General features: G+C 42.0%; 1 protein-coding gene across 1 annotated transcript in view; it reads left to right on the forward strand.

Annotated features, from left to right (window-relative positions):
- Window positions 1-21,417, forward strand: part of col7a1 (collagen, type VII, alpha 1) — a 67,122-nt gene that overhangs the window by 12,122 nt on the left and 33,583 nt on the right. The window contains exons 14-63 of the mRNA XM_035152655.2: window positions 1,612-1,728; window positions 2,096-2,242; window positions 2,412-2,537; window positions 2,629-2,775; window positions 3,391-3,513; window positions 3,718-3,987; window positions 4,133-4,276; window positions 4,375-4,506; window positions 4,881-5,027; window positions 5,297-5,431; window positions 5,517-5,666; window positions 5,749-5,885; window positions 5,969-6,095; window positions 6,197-6,340; window positions 6,587-6,756; window positions 7,502-7,543; window positions 7,630-7,656; window positions 7,757-7,801; window positions 7,909-8,028; window positions 8,112-8,183; window positions 8,268-8,303; window positions 8,401-8,454; window positions 8,536-8,610; window positions 8,793-8,906; window positions 10,126-10,152; window positions 10,244-10,297; window positions 10,411-10,482; window positions 10,568-10,627; window positions 11,713-11,748; window positions 11,829-11,873; window positions 12,915-12,950; window positions 13,065-13,109; window positions 13,240-13,275; window positions 13,418-13,453; window positions 13,582-13,614; window positions 13,721-13,792; window positions 14,435-14,494; window positions 14,682-14,717; window positions 14,803-14,883; window positions 15,895-15,930; window positions 16,118-16,162; window positions 16,283-16,354; window positions 16,487-16,531; window positions 16,607-16,642; window positions 19,706-19,747; window positions 19,906-19,986; window positions 20,148-20,183; window positions 20,295-20,330; window positions 20,609-20,689; window positions 20,799-20,834. Of these exons, the coding sequence (XP_035008546.2) occupies window positions 1,612-1,728; window positions 2,096-2,242; window positions 2,412-2,537; window positions 2,629-2,775; window positions 3,391-3,513; window positions 3,718-3,987; window positions 4,133-4,276; window positions 4,375-4,506; window positions 4,881-5,027; window positions 5,297-5,431; window positions 5,517-5,666; window positions 5,749-5,885; window positions 5,969-6,095; window positions 6,197-6,340; window positions 6,587-6,756; window positions 7,502-7,543; window positions 7,630-7,656; window positions 7,757-7,801; window positions 7,909-8,028; window positions 8,112-8,183; window positions 8,268-8,303; window positions 8,401-8,454; window positions 8,536-8,610; window positions 8,793-8,906; window positions 10,126-10,152; window positions 10,244-10,297; window positions 10,411-10,482; window positions 10,568-10,627; window positions 11,713-11,748; window positions 11,829-11,873; window positions 12,915-12,950; window positions 13,065-13,109; window positions 13,240-13,275; window positions 13,418-13,453; window positions 13,582-13,614; window positions 13,721-13,792; window positions 14,435-14,494; window positions 14,682-14,717; window positions 14,803-14,883; window positions 15,895-15,930; window positions 16,118-16,162; window positions 16,283-16,354; window positions 16,487-16,531; window positions 16,607-16,642; window positions 19,706-19,747; window positions 19,906-19,986; window positions 20,148-20,183; window positions 20,295-20,330; window positions 20,609-20,689; window positions 20,799-20,834 (4,076 nt within the window). The remainder of the gene's footprint in view (window positions 1-1,611; window positions 1,729-2,095; window positions 2,243-2,411; window positions 2,538-2,628; window positions 2,776-3,390; window positions 3,514-3,717; window positions 3,988-4,132; window positions 4,277-4,374; window positions 4,507-4,880; window positions 5,028-5,296; window positions 5,432-5,516; window positions 5,667-5,748; window positions 5,886-5,968; window positions 6,096-6,196; window positions 6,341-6,586; window positions 6,757-7,501; window positions 7,544-7,629; window positions 7,657-7,756; window positions 7,802-7,908; window positions 8,029-8,111; window positions 8,184-8,267; window positions 8,304-8,400; window positions 8,455-8,535; window positions 8,611-8,792; window positions 8,907-10,125; window positions 10,153-10,243; window positions 10,298-10,410; window positions 10,483-10,567; window positions 10,628-11,712; window positions 11,749-11,828; window positions 11,874-12,914; window positions 12,951-13,064; window positions 13,110-13,239; window positions 13,276-13,417; window positions 13,454-13,581; window positions 13,615-13,720; window positions 13,793-14,434; window positions 14,495-14,681; window positions 14,718-14,802; window positions 14,884-15,894; window positions 15,931-16,117; window positions 16,163-16,282; window positions 16,355-16,486; window positions 16,532-16,606; window positions 16,643-19,705; window positions 19,748-19,905; window positions 19,987-20,147; window positions 20,184-20,294; window positions 20,331-20,608; window positions 20,690-20,798; window positions 20,835-21,417) is intronic.

The raw sequence follows: 21,417 nt of genomic DNA on the forward strand, positions 1-21,417 counted from the left end.
GGGATCAATGTGACTTGAATGAAGACTGAGTCACTGCATTGAACAGGACTGGAGGAGTCCAGACTTCAGAGGGAGACATGCGATGTCTTCTCTCTTCTACATGTTGTTCACCACAGTGACCTACACTTTGAGCTTGTTTCTCTTGTGTTTGTTCCTGTGTAAACCAGCAGAGGTTTGTGGTGTCTGTGGTTTGTGATTTACAACTTTACATCCTTCTCATTAGGATTTTTTTTTTGCTTCGAGTCTGGACCACATTGAATCATGTTTATTTGCGATTCAATTCCAATAAGCTGTCTCTCATTTAGGATGTCAAACATAATGTCCAAACCAATTTAGTAAAGACTGCGTGACATTTATAGTTCATGTCCAGATGTTTTATCAGTGGACTTTTGGTTTGTCCTTTTCCAACAGCTGCAGTGGCTTTGTTTAGCATTCAATAACCAAAATAATGAAATTAAAATTTGTTCCTACATTTGTTCCTAGAGATGTTCAGGTGCAAGAGACTTCTGGAGGAGTTAGAGCAGTGTGGAAGAAGTGATTACAAGGAAAAGAAAATTGCAGTTTTATCTGGGTGAAACTAATATATTTAAAAGACGTGGTATTGGATCTGTAGATTTGTGTACTTGCCGATGTCCGACCCGGCATTTACAGTTGCATGAAGGAATTTCCAATGCTTCTTTTTTGACCTGTGTGCGTCCCACTGACACCTGCTTCGTTTATCACAGTTACAGTATTTCATTCAGACAACTCACGTTTGAAATGTTTATTGCAGCAGCAGAACATAGTTAGTGTTTGGCGTGAAGGCTCCGACTTCATCATCTCCCCAGATATGATTACATAGATATAATGAGCAAATATCATTGACACCCTCCTGTCAGAGCCTGCAGGTCGATGCTGGGGTCGTGGAGGGGCTGAATCACCAGGCAGCGAAACTGATTCAGTAGCTGCAAAGACAAGCAAAGGAGGTTGTGTATTATAGAGGATTGTGGAGCGTGAAGAATGTCACATCATTAGAGCAGTGCGGCGTGAGTTGAAAGCCTGAACTAGCTCACAAGCATCGCTCCATTAAAGAGAAGGTGTTTGTCTGTCGTACACTCCAGTGGCAGTCTGAGGGCGGGGCTGTGATATGGTGTTTGATATTTTTTAACTGTCAGCGATAGTACCAGTAGTTATTGTATAATTTCACAACAGAAATCTGAACAGCAGTTGTGGCCCCTTGCTGTGGTTCTTCCCCCATTCTGACTTATTTCACACTTTCGCACTGTGCTCTCAATAAAGGCCCAAAAATATACTTAAGAAGAGAATCTCACTTTGTTTAACTATTCCTCTGTCTGACTGTAAATATTCTAGGATACCCATTCTATCGGACAGTTTAGCTAAAGCCTCATGTTAAATTCCATCAGAACATTCACGTGTGTTTGTATTTGGTAACTTACAGTGAAATCCCATTAGGGAACGGATCTCTTTGTGACCTATAACACTTTCAATGTACGTAAAGTTATTGCAGGATTGTTCAAGGAGAGACATATTGATGGATTGATGACAACAGGGCTTCACCTATGACATGACATATTACATAACTACATATTTCACAACACGTGTTTTCCCCAGAGCGTCAGGAGCAGCAGGTCCTCAGAGCAGCCACCACCAGCCCCTCCACTGTCCGCCTCACGTGGAGGATCGTTCAGTCGTCTCAAGGATATCGTCTGGAGTGGAGGGAGGGAGAAGGTCTGATGTCACACACACACAAAATCTAAATCTTTTTTTTTTACAGTGATCATTTGCTATGAAATTATTATTTTAACACTTAATGTAATATAAAACACCTGCACTAAATTGCACACACTTTGAGCTATCAAGTCAAGATCTAATAGTTATTCTATGAGCAATCATTGAAAATGTAAAAATAAACAACTTCAAATCTCACAGAAAGTTTAAAAAAACTGCCCCCTGATCTGGATACCCTCAAAATTTGGCTCCTCCCTGAGCCATACCACATCCTTCCACTAAATGTAATGGTAATTCTGTTCAGAGGTTTTGTCCTGCTCTCCGAGGTAATACACCCGTTGATGTTGGATCGTACCTCTGTCTCCAGGAGGAAGTGTCCAGACCCTGTCGTTTCCCAGAAGCACCACCAGCTATGAGTTGGCAGGCCTCCGACCCAACACAGAATACATCATCACCCTGTACACGCTGTTTGAAGGTCGAGAGGAGGCCACACCTGTCTCCACCACGTCCAGAGGTCAGACATCTACCCAGGGGGTGCTCTAAACTTTGAGTTTATGTTTAAATGATTTCTGGTTCATCAATGATGCTGTGGTTGGATTCCCTGCAGATGTGTTTCCATATAGATGTCTTTGTTTATACATTTCTTTATCCTTGTATGAGTTGTTCATCCTCTGGTGTTGCAGAGGAGCAGCCTGTGGGGAGAGTGTCCAACCTGAGAGTTGTGGAGTCTCTGGGCAGCACAGTCAGACTTGGGTGGACGGGTGTAGCCGGGGCCACACAGTACCGCATCATCATCCTCAACACAGAAGGTACAGTAACTGATTTGAGTTTGTATTGCTCAATTATGAAAAAAAACACAACTGTGGATGTGACATCTGCCTGTGCTTCATGTCATGTCAGCGGGAACAGAAAAAATCCAGACGATCGGCGGGAACCAAACGACCCTTGACCTCAGGGACCTGACAGTGGGCGTGTCCTATGGCATCAGTGTCACAGCTCTGGTGGGAGAAAATGAAGGAGACCCAGTTACTGTCTACATCAAACCAGGTGATGTCCTGATAATCTGCTGATGTGTTTCCTGTTCCTGTGTATTTTCCATTTATCTGTCAATTGCAGCGCCTGGAAAATATTATTGTATATTCTTTAGTGTTACCTGTGGATCTCTTAGTCGAGGCAACAATGTAATAAACACTTAACTCAATATCTGGATGTCACCTTGAAAGCCCATTGTTTTGGATGGATGTACTGGTGTAAAATCTCTTCTCTCCTTCTGCTGTCGACAACAGTGACTATGACGGATTCTGTGGTTTTGAGAGCAATGTCTGAAAGTTACAAGAATAAAGTTGTAATTGAAAAGAACATTGGAATATTACAAGAATACAATGTAATTTAAAGAGAAAAAGTCATGATATTTCAACTTCCTGTGGATCCAAAATCTTGATTGCTAATCTCAGTGTTTCTTGAGAAACTACAAAACCCCAAAAGAGGTAACTTCCTCCAAGTCTGTGTGATTCTTTCTCCAGAATAGACTCAGTTTATTACACAACCTATTTTAAGTCCTGATACCAATGTTAATGTGGTGCTGATGAGCCAAAAGATTTCATCAAAAGTTTTAAACATAACATTTTTGTCACATGAGGCTTCGTATCCCCTTTGTTTCAGAGCAAAGTGCGGGCAGAGTGACGAACCTCAGAGTGACAAACGCAAACAGTCGGAGACTTCGAATTGCCTGGACAGGTGTCACCGAGGCAACTGGGTACAGGGTGACATGGAGACAAGGAAACAGTAAGTTTCAAGAGTTTTAATCATTTTATGAGTTTATCCTTTTGAATGGTGTATCTGTCTTATACATCATATACATGTAAGATTTTTTGAAGTCATGATCCTTTTTTTCTAAAAAGCAGCTGACTTTGAAGTTTGATCTCCTCTCTCTATCTTTTGGCGTGGAGTCAGTTTTTCATGTGCGTGATATCCTCTTGTTTCACACAGCAGGTGTCGAGCAGTCCCGTGTTCTGGGGCCGGAAGCTACGGCCTTCACGATAGACGGCCTGCAGCCAGATGAGGGGCTGGTCATCGGCATTGCAACTGTTGTCGATCAGCACGTTGGAGAGGTGGTCTCTCTGTCTACTCGCACTAATCCCCACAGCGGATCAGTGTCGGGGCTTCGCATCATCGATGTCACATCTCAGAGGATCCGCATCGCGTGGTCACCTTCCACCAGGGCAACGGGCTATAAGATCACCTGGCGCAGTGATAGTGGTGAGCAATAATGAGCATTAAATACATGGCATTTTGTAGACATTAGATAAATACACGATAACAGGGCAATATGATGAAAAGATTTATGTATCTGTAGATGAAGAATCTTAATTTTCATCTCTCTGCCATGTTTCTCTCGGTTTAGGTGTTGAAACGTCTCGCAATGTGGCGTCCGACATCTCTTCCTTCACCATTGACGGACTACAAGCAGACGCAGCCTACAGCGTGCTAGTTTCTGCACTGAGCGGCTCTCGAGAGGGAAGCCCCTCCACCCTGAACATCCGAACAGGTACCACTCGGAACGTGTCTAATTGTCTGTCATAGTGACAAACTTGACAATAAGTAGAGGAATGTGAGGCTCAACATGTTTCCTCTCCTGATTGGCAGAATCAGATCAGGCCGTAGTTGGGACTGTGACGTCACTGCAGGTCCAGGAGGCCCGAGGAGAGGTTGTCCGAGTGTCTTGGGTCGGTGTGCAGGGAGCGACGGCTTATCGTGTTTCATGGAGGAAAACAGACGGTGGGTCTATTGTGGAATTTATTTTCAGCACTCCTTTTGTATGACATGAAGCAACTGGAATGGCACTTGTAAAGGGCATAAGCTCAGCCAAGGCCCAACACTCCCCTTTTGAAACCACATTTACATTCACTAGATCAAGATTTTTATTTGGATCTGCACCAAATTGCACACACTCATAAACATTAGTCTCCCAAACATATCTGGTTATTATAATCAAGATCCATTAATGATTCTCAGAGAAATCAAAGTAAATGTTAAGAAAACACTTAACCTCTTTGGCGGAGGTAGCAAATGCGTTTTCTTTGGATATGGATGTTTTGTGGGAGCAAGTGTGTATCACACGACTCACTAACCCTCGCCCTGTGCTGCTAAAGGTGGTGCAGGACGGAGCCAGCTGGTTGGTGGAGATGTGACAGCGGTGGATTTAGAACGGCTGGACCCTGGAGCTCAGTACGAGGTGCAGGTCATGGCTTTGGTTGAGAACAGAGAGGGAAATCCCGTGTCTGTGAGAGTCACCACGCGTGAGTCCTGTCTTCACAATTTCAAACAGTGTTACAGAGTTCATGTGTAGATCAGAGAAAATGTACAACAGACTTAAGTCCTGAAGTCTTCTTTGAAGTAATAGATGGATTTAAAAGTACTTGTACATAATAGAAAACCTGTGTATTTTTTAGGTCACGGAAAAAAGCCTTTGTAATGGAGCATGAGAATACTCTCACTTGTTTGTATGCATGAATGTAGATGTACAAATCGCTGTGTTTTTGTTAATTCTCTGTATCCATGTCTACAGCTGGCACCAACATTCCCTCTCCCTCACCTACTACAACTTTACGAGTGGCTGAGGTTACCCAGAGTTCTGTGCGGTTAGACTGGATTCCTCTCCCCCGAGCCACAGGATATATTCTACGCTGGAAAGATGAGACGGGTAAAAGATGTTGATACATTATTTGCTTTAGACTCTTGTATTTCTGTTCTGCAGTCCTGCCATTTTAGCTGTTGACATTCCTCAGATACCGGTCGAGGCTTGTCTGTTACGCTGCCCGCTTCGGTGACCTCGTACCAGGTGACTGGGCTGCGTTTGGGCCGTCGATATCGCTTCAGCGTGCAGCCCAACTTTGACAGTGGACTGGGAACAGAGACCTCTGTAGATGAACACACTGGTAACACACCCACAGATACATATTCATATACCTGACCTCATGACCTTACCTCACTTCACCACACAAACCTCTCTGTCGACAGTGTGTGCGGGGGGGCGTCTGGATGTGGTGTTTCTGGTGCCGGCATCCACCGATCGGAGCAGCCTTGCAAGACCTCTGCGTGACCTCCTCACCAGCGCAGTGAGGTCGCTCCACACCATCGGCCCCCGAGACTCACAGGTACTCATCTTGTCAAATAAGTTTCAGAGCATGAAAGGTTAAAGGTTATGGTGAATTTCTTCATTTTTCCCTCCCTGATTCAGGTCGGAGTTGTAGTTTACGGTTACAGACCCAAAATATGGTTCCTGCTCAATCGCCATGGAAGATCTGACACGCTGCTTCAAGAGATCCAGGCCACGCCCTTCGATGAGAGTCCGGGGAACAACATTGGTCGGTTTTTCCTAAATATCTTTCCTTACTGAACTTATTTTCTCTACCTGCTCATGATGTGTGTGTTGGCGGTTGTGATATTGTCTCGTCCCCCTCTGCAGGAGAAGCGGTGACCTTCACCAGACAGTACGTGCTGACTCCTACGTCTGGACGCAGGCCGAGGGTCCCCGGGGCTGTTGTCATCATCGCAGACAAAAAATCAGCTGACAACCTCACTCTGGCAGCCAGCAGTCTGAGAGCTTCAGGTGTGAAGGAGCACAACAACAAGCAGAGTGTGACTCTAATCATCCATAGTCTGACCTGAAACTTATGGTTTGCTGAATGTAGCTACCTGTACAAAGCAGTTTGCTTTCAAGATTTAAACTCCAGAAGTGTGTGTGCATTGATTAAAAACAAGTCTAAAGTCTTGCACCCTATTTGGAATGAAAAAAAAAGCTGAAAAAACATGGAAACATGGATGATAAAATGCAGCCCCTCTGTCTGTCTGCTAGGTGTCACTGTGTTAGCGGTGGGTATTGACCAGGCGGAAACCGAGGAGCTACGTCGCACCGTGACCGACGGCAGCACCCAGAACATCCTGTATGCCCGTGATGCAGCACAGCTGGGGACTCAACACAGTGATCTGGCCGACTTACTCTGTGGAATTGCCAGAATACCAGATGTGAGAAGAAACATGAAAAATCCATATGTTCAGTTTATAATCTTATCTTCAGCCTCAGGGTTGAGTTTGGTTTTATCAGCTTACTGTGACCAAGACACAAGACATTTCCCCAAAAGTCTGACTCTCAATTCAGCCAACACGTGGACCCATATTGAAATGTTTTGATGGTTATTTGTGACCTTTTAATGGAAATTGCATGTAGCTGAATGAATGCAGGCTGCAAGTGGTGCAGTGGTTTGCACTGAGGCCTCACAGCCAGAAGGGTCCTTTGCGTGTGGAGTCTGCATGTTCTCCTCGTGTCTGCGTGGACTTCCTCTGGGTACTCCAGCTTCCTCCCACAGTACAAACGCATGCAGATTAGTGTCACAGGTTAACTGGTGGCTGTTAATCGTCCGTAGGTGTGAATGGTTGTTGGTTGTGACTCTGTATGTTGGTCCTGTGATACGCTGGCGACCTGTTCAGGGTGTACTCTGCCTCTCAGCTGGGATTGGCTCCAGCTCCGCCCTCAACCATCAAAGGAGAAGCGGTACAGATGATGGCCAAGTGGCTGGAGCACACTGCTTAATTCAACGCTTTTGTGAAAATTAACAAAATTTCTATTCTGCTGTGTCTTAATCAGAGAGACTCTGATTAACCATTTTTATAGTTATATAAAATGTTGATATAAATTATTTTGCATTTACTATTTTATCATTGTGATTAAATGTATCCTCTCAGCCTCATGACTCTATCCTTGTGTTTTTAGGTTCATCCAGGTCCAGAGCAGTGCACTGTTCAGTGCCCTCGGGTGAGTCATTCTCTATCTGCACTTTCACACTGAACTTTTTCTTCCTGTGATTTCTAATCAAGTCTCATCTTTACTGTTTCTTTTAGGGGGAGAAGGGAGCGCGCGGTGAGAGGGTACGATGAAGATATTGCTCTGTTATTTTTTTACCGCTTCTCTTGTAATTTGTATCTTCAGTTGTTAAAGTGCCACTTTTTCTTTATTTGACGCCCACAGGGTGAGGGAGGCAGAGATGGTGCTGATGGACGCAAGGGAGAGTCTGTGAGTCATTCGTTAACACTCACCATGATGATATTATTTGGCATTACAGCAGCGTTCTGCTATTTTCGATTAATTAATGTGTCTACTTATGTGTGCGTGAGATGTAGGGTCGTGATGGTTTGGCGGGAAGGGAAGGCCCCAGAGGCCCTGAGGGACGCGCAGGTCCCCCGGGCCAATCTGTCCCTTTTGACCCCTCTGGAGCGGTGAAAGGAGAAAAGGGGGAGAGAGTGAGTGGAGCTGAGGCCGAAGCAACAACATCACCAGAACTTATCCTGATAGAAAAAAGTCTGACATTTTGTTTGGTGTTCAGGGTTTTCCTGGTATTGATGGGAATCCGGGGTTGCCGGGACGACCAGGCTCCCCTGGAAATGCAGGGGTCCCGGTGAGTAGAGGAACATAAATCCACAGAACTGCTGGACGTGTTCGTGTTGTTGTATAAGCATAATGTTGTTCATTTGTCCTGCAGGGCTCACAGGGCCTGACTGGTATCAGAGGAAATCCGGTGAGTAATGGTTCTCCTCACCTACAGACTTTGACATATGAATATTAATGTCTTTGCTTCCTACACCTCCTTTTTTATCAATTTTTTTATTTTACAGGGTGACCCAGGGTTAACAGGGCCCCAAGGGTCAAAGGGCGGTAAAGGTGATAGGGTGAGCTGAAATAGTACATTTCACGTAGTTGGTGTGTGCTTGTTTGAAAGTGATGTTGATGGTTCTTTGCTGATGCTTCAGGGGGATCCAGGCTCTGCTACATCTGGAGATGGTCTGCCCGGGAGGAAAGGAGAAGCAGGCATCCCAGGGATACCGGTAAGAGGCTGACACAGGATGATCTTAATCAACCATGAGACACATCACTTATCTGCATTTGCTTTGTATGGTTATTATGTACCACATGAATACAACAATGGGCCCAACGCACACAAACCCTCTACACTCAATAGTCTTTATATCCATATACTTACCAGTATTTGTGTATTTTTTTCATTAAGGGTTCTCTGGGTCGACCAGGCAGCGACGGGGGCAAAGGGACAGCTGGCATTCCAGGGTTACCAGGTCAGGATGGCCGCTCTGGGATACCAGGTACACCCGGACTCTCCATCAAGGTTTGTCTCCTCCACCGCTTCACTGCAATTCACTCAATTTAGAAGATATCGACATCAAATCTGGAAGAACTCAAATTTTGTTCAAGATAATTTACACAGATTTATTTATTTGATCTTATCCATGAAGAAACAAACCTTACCCTGTGTAGGTCACTAAATTGAAAAATGCAGTTCTGCTCTAAACTGCAATGAGCAGTCTCTTATCCAGGTGACGATTGATCCGATGCTTTGTTTGCTGGTATTGTATAAAGACAGCAGGGTTGGTAAACATGAATTTGCTGTTTTTACTGTTATAATGTCTTGGTATATAATGAAAATAGTTCCCTCGCTGTGATTTGATGATGAAACTTCCACTGATAGTTTCATACTCAGGCTTTTAGAATGAGTTGTTTTATATAAGAACATATTTTACAGCTGCAAAGACATTGACAATTCTGTTGTTTTTTAAAGACTAAGAGACACAATATGCTCACTCAATGCTGTCCTCCATTTAGATTTCCCTATTCTGTAATATAAATGTGTGTGAAACCTTCCTGCAGGTTTCTCAAGGCGTTTTAAAAACCTCGGTGAATTCTTGTTGGAGTCCTCTTGCTACTCCAAGTTGTTGCCAGACTCGCACACATGGTGGCAGCATAGAGCCATGTACATATTTCTTGAGTGGAAGCTCATGCATGATTTGAGAAGGGATTCTTGTTCCCCAGAATCATGTTGAGGCTGTGATTTTTGATTTTATTAGTGATACTAATGAATTTAATTTCAGTCTTTTTCAAATTATAATTTCCAAGTAGAAGGATGGCGGCACACAGATGTCTCTAGCTCTATAATTTCAGATACTGGTTCTATTCCAAGGACATATCTCATACGTCATATTTCTCTGGAAACTCAAAAGAATCACTCTACATGAAAATATACACTAGATATCAGTTTCTTATCCCTCAGAAAGAAAATAATTCATTTCCTTGGATCAAAAAGAATGATCAAGTCACTTAGTTTTTATTAATAATGAAAAATTTCAATAATTTAGTTTTCTTCCTGGTACTGTGACATTAGCTTTCCACTTTTTTTAAATACAAGGAACAGAGGAGAGGTGGTTTTTTTTGTGTATTTATCTGTACACGTGTAGCACAAGAATCTCTGGATCTGTTATCATAGGGAAACTTTAACAACATAACAACAGTGTTCAGCATCCCCTCCTTCTCCCCATCTTTTTTTTCTGCAGGGAGAGAAGGGCGGCCCAGGAGAGCGGGTGAGTCACACTATCACCAGCTTGCCCTCTCACGGCAGAAATATCCTCGGCAGCATAATGACTCTCAGCTCTTATCTCTCTTGGCTGACAGGGACCTCCAGGAGTAGGCAGCGGGGTGGCCGTGAAGGGCGAGAAGGGCTCCTCGGTAAGCGCTGTCAATCACTGGCGTTGTGCTGACATGTCGAGTTTGCAGATGAACCCTGCGTGTGCACGTGGGGGGAGTATTTTGCATTCGCTAATTGACTTTCTTACTATCAGGGCACTGCAACATCTCCAGGGGCTCAGGGTCCTAGAGGACCAACGGGACCACAGGGCAGCAAAGGAGACAAGGTAGCTGCAGATTGATTCAGTGTACGAGTGGCTGAGCACCTGCAGTGTTTATCTCAGACAAATGGCTTGTGCTTGTTTTTTCCAGGGCGACGGTACTGATGGGCTGCCCGGACCTCCAGGCAGGCAAGGAGAGCCTGGGGACAGGGTAGGTCAGACACAGAAGAATCCAGTTTACCAGAATGTAAATACATTGACTCTGCAAAACTGGGCAAGAACTATCATTTTTCACTGTTACATACTTATTTGTTCTTATTATCTCTTCATAATAAGTATTCCTACTTTAATATTGTATATTTAATTTTACAAATACATTTTTTATTTGTGCATATATTATCTTTTTATTTTTATTGTTCTGTCCTTATTACTAATTTACTCTATATTTTCCTCCCGAACGTACTGTAACTTTTTAATGGAGCTTCCCAGCAAACGCTTTTCACATGACTGCACTTGTATAACCGCTGTGACAATAAACATCTTGAGTCTTAAATCAATAAATTCTGATAAGCACTGATAAGACACACCTCTGCTAAGGCTGCATAATCCTCTAGCTTTATTATTGTAAAAAAAATCAGATCTGTATCAAGACAACCTCACTGCTTTTATAGATTAACAAAACTTCCACAGTCGGTACATCTCTAAAACCTTGAGTTGGTCTACCAGCATTTGTATTGGGGTCATCTGAGTTCATCATAATGTTGTAGTACCGCTCATAGTTGCAGTTTATTCCTGCACATACCGTTAAAATATAGAATAGAATAGAATAGACAGCCATACAATGAAATTAGAAGTGCTATAGCGGAACAGTTTGAAGGACAAAAAATAATATTACACTTTAAAGAATATTGCACATAAGATTATGCACTTAAAATAAATATATATAACATTAGTCTACATGACAATTACAAAAAAAAGGAATTAGTATTCCAGGTAATGTACTTAGGTTTTACATGATAATTGGTAAATATTCAATAAAATGAGTGGTCTATGAGGATGTATATATTAGCTCAAGGAATACAATATTGTTCTTTCCCTGATAATTCTCAGGTTGTGAACTTATAAAGGACTTTATAAATGGCCACATGTTGGCGCTATCCACTATTAAAATGAATTAGCCCTGTCTGGAAACTCCAAAGTAACAGCCAAGCTCATAATTAAGAAGATCTAAAAAAATATTATCTTCTCATTAGAGTTGATGAGTTTATGTTTAAACATGTTGCTCGTGTATTTCAGGGTCCTCGCGGGCCTCCAGGAGAGATTAGCATCAAGGTAAGATAAAGGTAAGAGACATCCATCCTGTTGTTGTGTGTGGACAGGGAATGACCTTTGTCACTGTGTGCTCTGGACAGGGTGACCGAGGACAGCCAGGAGAGCCGGGATCACAGGGAGACAGGGTGAGTCACACGATCTGAGAGAGAAACAGTCCAGTGTATGTGTCAGTATGTGTGTAGTGACTGGTCCACAATCACACACACAGCACCTGCTTTAGTTTTACCAGAGGGAAAGGGGGGAAAATGTAATTTCTCCAAAATGAAAAAGTCTGAATGCAACATCAACTATCTCTGTGTGCGTCATGTGTGAGTCTCATCAGCCTGAAAAGGTCGGAAAGGTTCATGTAGAAAATGTTGGCGAGAAAAGGGTGGAGACGCAGCGGGCTGTCATTTCACTTCAGTCCAAAAAAAATATTTTGCTGTGAACTTGTTTGTACCTGAACAGAGAAGAGCAGCTTTAATGTCGATCCCAGGGCCTTATTATACCAATTCTCTTTTCTTTTTTTTAAACCAATGAGACGAACCTCTGCTAGATCATGTTCATAGTTGCGAGTCGGTGAAAATACAATCACTGGTAAATAAGGACTTTCTCTCTACGTCTAAAAAATATATTTACACTGTAGATGCCTCGATTTTCCCCTTATAAAAGTTATTTTTGGAGCAAACCTGTGATTAATGCAAACAGGCTTTCCCAAGTAACAGTAGCATATCATTTTATAATTTAAGCTTGAATGTCCCTCGGTAGAACACATACCTCCACTACAGCCCGACAGTCCTATCATGAAACCACATTTAAATTCACTAGATCCAAATTATTATTTGGATCCGCACCTAATTGCACACTATCATAAATATCAGTCCCCTAAATATCTCTTCATCAGGATCCATGAATTATTTTATGTGAAATCAATGACAATGTTGAAAAACATCCAATCTAAAATCGTGCAGCGAGATCAATTTCACAGTGGCTGCTGCATCTTTCTATAAGATGAAGGTGTTGTTGACAACAAGTCGGCCAATCAAAGACGACTTCCTGCAGTGACAACACTAACAGTGATGGATCATGCAATTTGCACATGCATGTGCTCACAGAGAGAGAGAGAGAGATACCAGGCAAGTTTCTCTTTAGAAATCAATCATCATTCTGCACGTGTATCTTTGCAGGGCGAGAGAGGACCAGCTGGTGAAACCGGGGAGAGGGTGAGTGCAGTAGTGTTTATTTATTTTTTATTTCATTTAAATTAATTAAACAGTTGGAGTCTTTCCTTTTTGTGGGATTTTGTGCTGTTTCTGTGAATAATTCTGTTTCCTCAGGGGGATCTGGGGAAGACAGGACTTCCAGGACCAACAGGGTTGAGAGTGAGTGACAGGCCATCACGCAGTATTGGCTAATGACTTCAGTGTGCCTTTTATGTTTCATATTTGTTGGGGGGCTGACTGTTATAAATGCACGTGAGCCTCATGAATGAATCTTTTCATTTGTCATCAGGGTTTACCAGGGCTCGGTGGACCAACAGGAGAAAAGGTGAGACTGATTCAATGAAGTGTAATCATACGAGAGTCGGCGGGGGCAATGGGAACGTGATTCCTTCACAGAACGTTTCATAATCTGATGAAATGACTCTCTGAGCAAAGATGAAAGAACATGTGAACCCGTCTGTCCGCAGGGAAGCGACGGAGCACGAGGGGAGCCAGGCAGGAGTGTGAGTAATAAAATACAATTAATAATAATGAAATGTAATAAGTCATCTGTCTCTTTACTTTGAATATGCTCTCCATGAATGTTTTGTGTGTGTGAAAGACCCTAAACTGTATTATTCAAATCACACAGAGTCCAAGTTTTCCAGGAAAGAAAGGGGAACAGGTAGAGTGTCAGATTCTGTTCTAATGTAACTTATCATTTTGACTGGACAGTGGCACCATCATTCTTCACTCGGATTGGTCTCCTTCCCTTTTCTGTTCTTCCACAGGGGGAGCGAGGTCTGTCTGGCCTCGATGGGCAAAGGGGAGAAAAAGGAGACTCTGGACAGAGAGGAGAGAAAGTGAGAAACCACTGGATGACACAGTGTACAACTGTCTGTGTGTGATTGTGAATGTGCACGGTCACAATCTGCTATAATGTGTATGAAATGTCACAACCTGGCTCAAGGCTGGACAAAGTGGGAGGAGCAAATATTCAACTGGAGTCCCCACAACTGAGGCTAACTAACCTCAACTAACATGGCATGTAATGCAGTTACCCCCAGAAAGCCATGTATGCACGTCCCGAGCATCGGGACGTGCATACATGGCCCCTTTGTGTAAATTGTGGCTCCTTTATGGCCCCTGATTAAGAAAAATCCCAGATCCACCACTGCCGAGCATAGAGTTCCACCCACGGTCACTACCACTTTGAGACAATTGACACAAACTCACTTAGATTACCGACAAGACCTTCATCCCGGACGAGCCCGCAATTTCTAACAGCCCGGCTCAAGGCTTGATGAAGGAGGAAAGACCACATATGAATTTTAAGTTTATTTTAAAGGAAATTTAAATTGTGGAAGTCATGAGGGAGAGGGTGACTGTCTGAATGCCACCATAGTGTAGCAGGACTAGGTGAGGTGAATCTACCTGACAACCAAACAGCCGTCTCAGAGAGGGTCGTCACACAAATGACCTTTTTATTTCTGTCATTCACTCAGGGGTCTTCAGGGTCCGGAGGGTCAGGTGTCTTTGGTCCTAAAGGAGAGCCAGGAGAACGAGTAAGTTCATAGTAAAAACTCTCCACAACAACTGGCTTATTTATAATGTAAACAGGTTTCTGAAAGGTTTTCCTGAAAATAGCACCAATCATTCCTGAAATGTTCCAGTGTGTCCCCTGTCAGTGTGAGTCATGCCCCAAAACCACCCAAACTCCAAATGCATAAAACATGTGCCTTTCCCCCTCAGGGACTCGCTGGTGTCAATGGAAGACCAGCTGCCAAGGTGAGAGGCCTGCTGTGTTTTCTTCAGTCTTTCTGTTCGTTTGAACTAACTTGATTCTAAAACTGGTCTTGGAACTGTTTTTTAGGGAGAACCAGGAGAAACAGGAGAGAGAGGCGAGAATGGGCGCTCAGGAATTCCAGGGAAAGCTGGTCTGTCTGGGAAAGAGGTCAGAGTTGTGTACGGCCACTTAAAACCATGGACTGTCCCACGGTTCACCTTCATACAGCTTCATCTCTCTGCACCTTTACAATACCCTTATCAAGAGCTTAGTCATATTCTTTGCATACGATAGAAATAATATTCACAATAATAGTGATAATAACGGACTTCGTTTATATTGCGCCTTTCAAAACATAGTTGCACGATGACTAACAAGTCAACAATGAAAAAGTGAGGGCAACAAATAGGAAACTATTAAAAACAGTATAAACAACATTGGGGTAGAAATATAAGACATAGTAAGTCCGGCTGGGTGATAATCATATCATGATGGTATGATTGTTGGAGGTTAGTTGATTTATAGATGTATTTATTGACAGACATTTACGTTTAACCCCTAAACCAAATGTGAGAGGCCCTAAAGTTAAACATTTTAACAAAATTGCCCAACAATCACTGGTTGGATTTCTCCAAGATGAGGATTTACTGCTTCTCTCTGTTTTCTTGTTAAATCTACAGGTTTTTATAGACCAAAGCATTCATGAAAGATTCTCGTATCATTTAAAAAATGTCTGAATGATTATTGTTTGATCGATAGTGATATATATTGGTATTGGGGAACATCCATATCATTATCTTCATAATCATATCAACAATTTTATCAACCATATTTCCCAACTTTTATTGTACAGTATAGTTTCCACTACAAGTAAGAAGTATATATTTCAGTGTAGTAAAAATCTGTTTTTGTTATATCATGTTGCTCTGGATGCTGCAATAAAACATCAAACAGGCTCTTAAGCTTTGCCTTTATTCCTTCCAACATGCACCTCTTTCCAAAGATGTCTTTTTCGAGGTAAAAGCAAATACACCTTTTGTGTGTGATGCAAGATTTTCTCTTCCTTTGTACATGCTATCCGTTCTGACCCTCTTTATACAGCCAGATTTTGCAATGTAGTGCCACTGCTGTTTTCTCCGTATTAAAATGTAATGAATTATATATACTTTCATCTTACAGGGAGAGAAAGGAGACAAGGGTGATGAGGGCACTCCTGTAAGTATATTCTTCTCCTACTATCTCCATTTCTCGTTCTCAGGTGCACACTTTCATTTCCCTTTTGTGATGGAATATATTTCTTGAATGGTGCCATTCCCCACAACCTCTCTCATCATAGAAACGATTGTATATAATCATGAGTGTGTAGGTGTTGCTGGGAATGTATAAACTTGTTTTTCACCAGGGGGAGTCTGGACTTCCTGGGAAGCCAGGAGAACGAGGACTGAGGGTAGGACACGTTTCTTTAAACAATTTTCAATGTCAGCTTTCATTATTGAAACTCAACAACGTCCCAGTTACATCAATGGAAAGTTCAGTCCATAGATATTTTTTTATTGACCACCCTCAGGGACTGGCTGGTCAACCTGGACGAGCGGGAGAGAAAGGAGACTTCGGAGACCCAGGAGAGCACGGACGAAATGTGAGACACATTTTATGCATCATCTTACAGACAGCTTATCAATATGCTCTTGTGCTATTCCTGCGAGGCAGTAAGAAACAGGGAAGGAAGGTCAGCTGCTCAGCATCTTTATTGATCTGTGTTCGATCATAGGGCAGCCCCGGACCTGCAGGACCGAGAGGAGATACAGGAGAGCAGGTCTGTTCTCTGTCTATTTGTCCTTATTCAACTTTGTACTGTTTCTACTTGATTCACAAACTTCTCTTCTCCTAGGGAACTCAAGGGCCACCGGGACCACCAGGAAAAGTGGTGAGTAGGTCAGATACTTCCACATGTTATAAAGATGTATTAACTAGAGATAGGTCAATTATAGTCTCCGAAAGGTTCTTGTTTTTCTAGTATAAATAGCATCAACGAAAATAAGAGAACATAAGGGTTAGGGTGACCCTTACCAAAAAACATAACAGATTAAGCCAAGGCCCAACAGTCTCCTAAATTCAATCAAACTGCACCAAATTTCGCACACTCATAAATATCAGGTTCCTCAATATGCTTTTTCATCGTATTCCATAAATGATTCCCTGGGAAAATGTTGAAAAACACCCCTGATCCAGTTCCTTACCAAAATGGAACAAACCCACACGTATCCTTCCACGAAGTTTCGTGAAAATCGGTTGAGTTGTTTTTGTGTAATCTCGCTTACAAATATAAAAACTAACAAACAGACAGGGGTGAAAACATAACCTCCTTAGCGGAGACAATAAACACAGATAATAAATAATCGTCATAATGATATGCTCATGATATGGATTGTGTGGGGGAGCGAAATAAGAAAACAGTGTTAATAATACAGTGTTAATCATACAGTGATAATACATGTATGATGTATGATGTTCTCCATGACACGTGGCATCTATTGCACTTCTGTCCGTCCTGGGAGAGGGATCAAATGTGGCTCTCTCTGAGGTTTCTACGTTCTCCTTCCCCTGTTAACAGTTTTTTTTTTTTTTGTAGTTTTTCCTCACTCTAGTTGAGGGTTAAGAACAGAGGATGTCACACCTTGTTTAAGCCTATGAGACAAATTGTGATTAGTGAATATGGGCTATACAAATATAATTTGATTGATTGATTGATGATGATGTCACAACAATATCATCAGATGGAGGGACGGATGAAACATATTGTGCATAGGGGCCAGTAACTGTGTCATTAGAATGATAATATAATGAGACAGTATGTTATTTTTATAATTTAATAATACTACAATAATCAACATACACTATGCAATATAATTATAATCAGTATATTAATTGAGCAACAAGCCTCCCCTCTTGTCCAGTCAGAAAATAAATGTGCGTACTTTAGGTGGGGGTATGCAGGGGTGCGTGCGTGCGTGCGTGCGTGCGTGCGTGCGTGCGTGCGTGCGAGTTATGTTATACATATTAAATCAGTATCTTCTAAAAAAAGACTCCGAGCAAGTTTCCTCCATCTCTCAGATCCATCTCTACCTGCAACACACTGCTGACCTGCTGATGACTCACTTCTTGACAAACTTTGTTCCAAGACTGTAATGTTGGACAATACTGATAAACATTCAATAAGACACTGTCTCTATTTTTAGCCGACTGCAAAGGTGTGAGACCACAGTGTTCACATTCAGCTGTGAAACAATAAATCAGGCCCAGGAATTTGTCTTCACCCCAGGCCACCCTCATGCCTCTCTCTCTGCAGCTGGAACACTGAGCCACAGCAGTTGATGGGTTGGATGTTTGCATTGAGTGCTACAACTGGTTCAGAGCAGGTTCCACTTGCAAACCTTATATGAACCAGTTTGCTTTTAACTTGGCATAAGCCGCGTTAAAGCCACACCAGTACATCACTGAATACATCTACGTCTCGGGTTTCCCAGAAACACTTGCGCTGACTTCAAGCACAACATCAACAATGGCGGACTACACTGTTTCAAGAGAAGATGTTTTTGAGACTTCGTGGTTGACGTGAAGGTCTCGTTTCAATACTTCAGGAGCGCTGTTGTTGGGGATTGTTGAAAAAGTATCTGATAGAATTTGCTTCCTCTTGGTAGTGATGATCAGGTCCACTGTTAGAGGGGGAAGATCTAAGTTAGATGATTTAATCATGATTTTGGTTGGAACAGAGGATTTGTTCTGGAGATATACTGAAAGAATTATTTTCTCCGATGCCGTTCCTCAGTGTTGTGTTGCTCATTTAGATTTTAACAATTCTGCCAATGATGGATATTGGTAACTGTTTTACAGATACAATAGATAATCAACTGCATAAAGACTGATCTTGGTAGGTTATTAGATGAGTGTCCTCCTAATGAAGCCAGCTTGGTCTAAAGGTTTTAGTAAAAGGTTGGAGACATATTAACATCAATGGAAATATGGATTTTAGTTTAATTTTAGCTGTTAATCTGTTGAAATTGGGAGCTACAATATTCAAAATTATTGTTGTTCATAGATTCAGCAGGGGAGCCATCAGGTCCTGTTGATTTATTGTCAGGCACAGGTTAGAGTCCTTTGTAGAATTCTGTTACTTTAAACTGTTTCTCAAATGCATTTTCTTGGTCTTCAGTAAATTTGTGGTAAATCTAAATAGATTTTTTTATTGCTGCAAAATATTTTGGATTTGTGCTGTTGGATTATTTGTATTGATTCTTGTAGTTTCTTGATCACTATCTTTTTAGGGTGTGTGGATCATATTTTTTTCTCTGAATGCTACTTTCACTACCTTCTAACATAGCGATGGTGCCATTTCCAGTGAATCATTTATTTCAAGGAAGGTCATTAAGTGCTACATGTGCTGTTATTTCCAACTAGACCAGAGAGTTAATTTTACCAGCACTACGTGGTATAGAGTAGGTGTATTGTAATCTGTGGTGTCAGTCTCTCTGTTACAGTAATAGCTATAGAGCCCATGCAATCCAATTTGGATTCAACTTCTCATCTTTGTTGGGTGCAGGGACAGAACTTGCACGATTGATTTTCTTTTTTTAACCCTGTCAAAGGTCAAGGTCACAGAATTGGATCAAAGATTTAGTCTAATGTTAATGCATGGGAAATACATTGAAAGCACCTATACATGCATTGAACAGATCTTTGATTCAGTACTAGATTTCATTAATTAAAAATGAAATTTTTTATGTAACATATTAAAATAACATATTAATTAAATAAAACAAGTATTGATATTAATAGCTACACAACACATACATATATTGTGCTGATCAGGTCTAACAATCAAATTTTAGTGTCATGCTTGAAAATAAAATGTTACTGAAAACAAAATGGCATTTTCTAATGTGTTTTTATTAAAAATGAAGTGATCATTCATGTTTTTTCTTCTTAACAGGCGGACATCCAGGGCCAGCTGAAAGGAAAAAGTGGAGAGAAAGTATGTACTGCTCTTGTACAGCGGTTGTACGCCGAAAGTAACACTGAGTAAAACCATCATGTTATATTTACCCTACAGTTAAAATAACATGTAAATTAATTGAATAAAAAATGTAATTGGAACACACCTAAAACAACTTGTGTAATTTTGATTCAAAGGGCGATGCGGGCATCCCAGGGGACCACGGGGACAAAGGTCCGAAAGGCGAAGCAGGGACTCCCGGAGCCCCAGGCCTACGAGTGAGTTGGTGCCATTCTTGCAATTTGTAAACGCTTCCGTGAACATTTGATGGGCCCCTGTATATGCATCTGTATGCACGCTGACCCCTTCCGCCGCTGATTTGTTCTGCGTGACTGATGAGACTTTGTGACTCGCTGTCCTTTCCCTGCTGTCTATAAAGGGTCCTGAGGGACAACGGGGGCCTGCAGGCACAAGAGTGAGTTTGATTTTTGTCACTGCTTCTCTACTTCAGTTCTCAAAACTATAGCGGATATCTGAAATGTTTTTTTGCATTTCTTTAAATCACTTTCACTTCTCATATTTCCAGGGTGACACGGGAGAAAGAGGGACACCTGGAGAGAAGGTTTGAAATCAATAAGTCTTATTTATCCTTAAAATGTAAGATTACTCTACTGAGCCGTGTAAAAAATTACACTGATGAGTGGCTTTCTGGTGAGTGGCAGGTCTCACTGTCCTTCATGCCACCGGATTCTGTTTCCCATGCAGTAGATTCCCAGTGGGATGAAGTGCAGAGGGGCTGGCAGAAAGCTTCATGGCCTAAAGTTGACCTGAGACACTTCAACTGTTCTCTTACAGTAATTTAAATGTGGTCTCCTAACTCCTAAACCTCTGTGTGACCAGGGAGAACGTGGTGCATCGGGGTTAGATGGACGTCCAGGTCTGGATGGTAAACTTGGTGCTGCTGGACCACCTGGACAGAGGGTATTCCAGTTTCTGACAACTTTTCACCGAACCGTAAAAAACTGCATGTAAATTGTGGTGGTTGTGTCACTGTGGCTGATACATGTCTCTGTGTTTTCTTTGTGTTTAGGGTGATCCTGGGAAACAGGGAGATCCTGGCAGAGATGTGAGTCTCTCTTTTCCTGTGTGGATATGTCAGCTTGAAAAATACAGTTGGCCCTGAGTTCTCTTTAATCGTTCGATAATAAATGCTGATATTTATAAGATCGATGTAGTCTGACTGAGGAGTGAGTACTCGTGTAATAATGTACAAATAATACAAATAATATAGTAAAGGGGAAGGGGGGGAAGCTCTGTCCCCGAGGTTTTTCCAGTTACAAAGGGAACCATCTGGGACCCGATGCAGTTTCCCAATCATTGATTTATTTGATTATTTGCAATAGCTAATAGATTCCTTTTTTCTCATATTATTATGAACTGTTTTAATTTCCTGACCCTGCCAATTAAGTTCAAACAGCTTTATTGTATTTGCATAATATTCGTGTGTATTACCAAAGCAAAAATACAGTATAAAAGACTATCACAGAATCATATTAAATCATGGCACTCAGTAGAGCACGAACCTCTGTCAAGGCCCAACAGTCCCCTTATGAATCCACATTTAAATTCACTAGATCCAGCTTTTTCTGGGACCTGCATCAAATCTGCACACATTTCTATACATCAGCCCTATTTGTGCCTGATTTATT

This window comes from Hippoglossus stenolepis, chromosome 3 (assembly GCF_022539355.2).
Source record: "Hippoglossus stenolepis isolate QCI-W04-F060 chromosome 3, HSTE1.2, whole genome shotgun sequence".
Lineage (NCBI taxonomy): Eukaryota > Metazoa > Chordata > Actinopteri > Pleuronectiformes > Pleuronectidae > Hippoglossus > Hippoglossus stenolepis.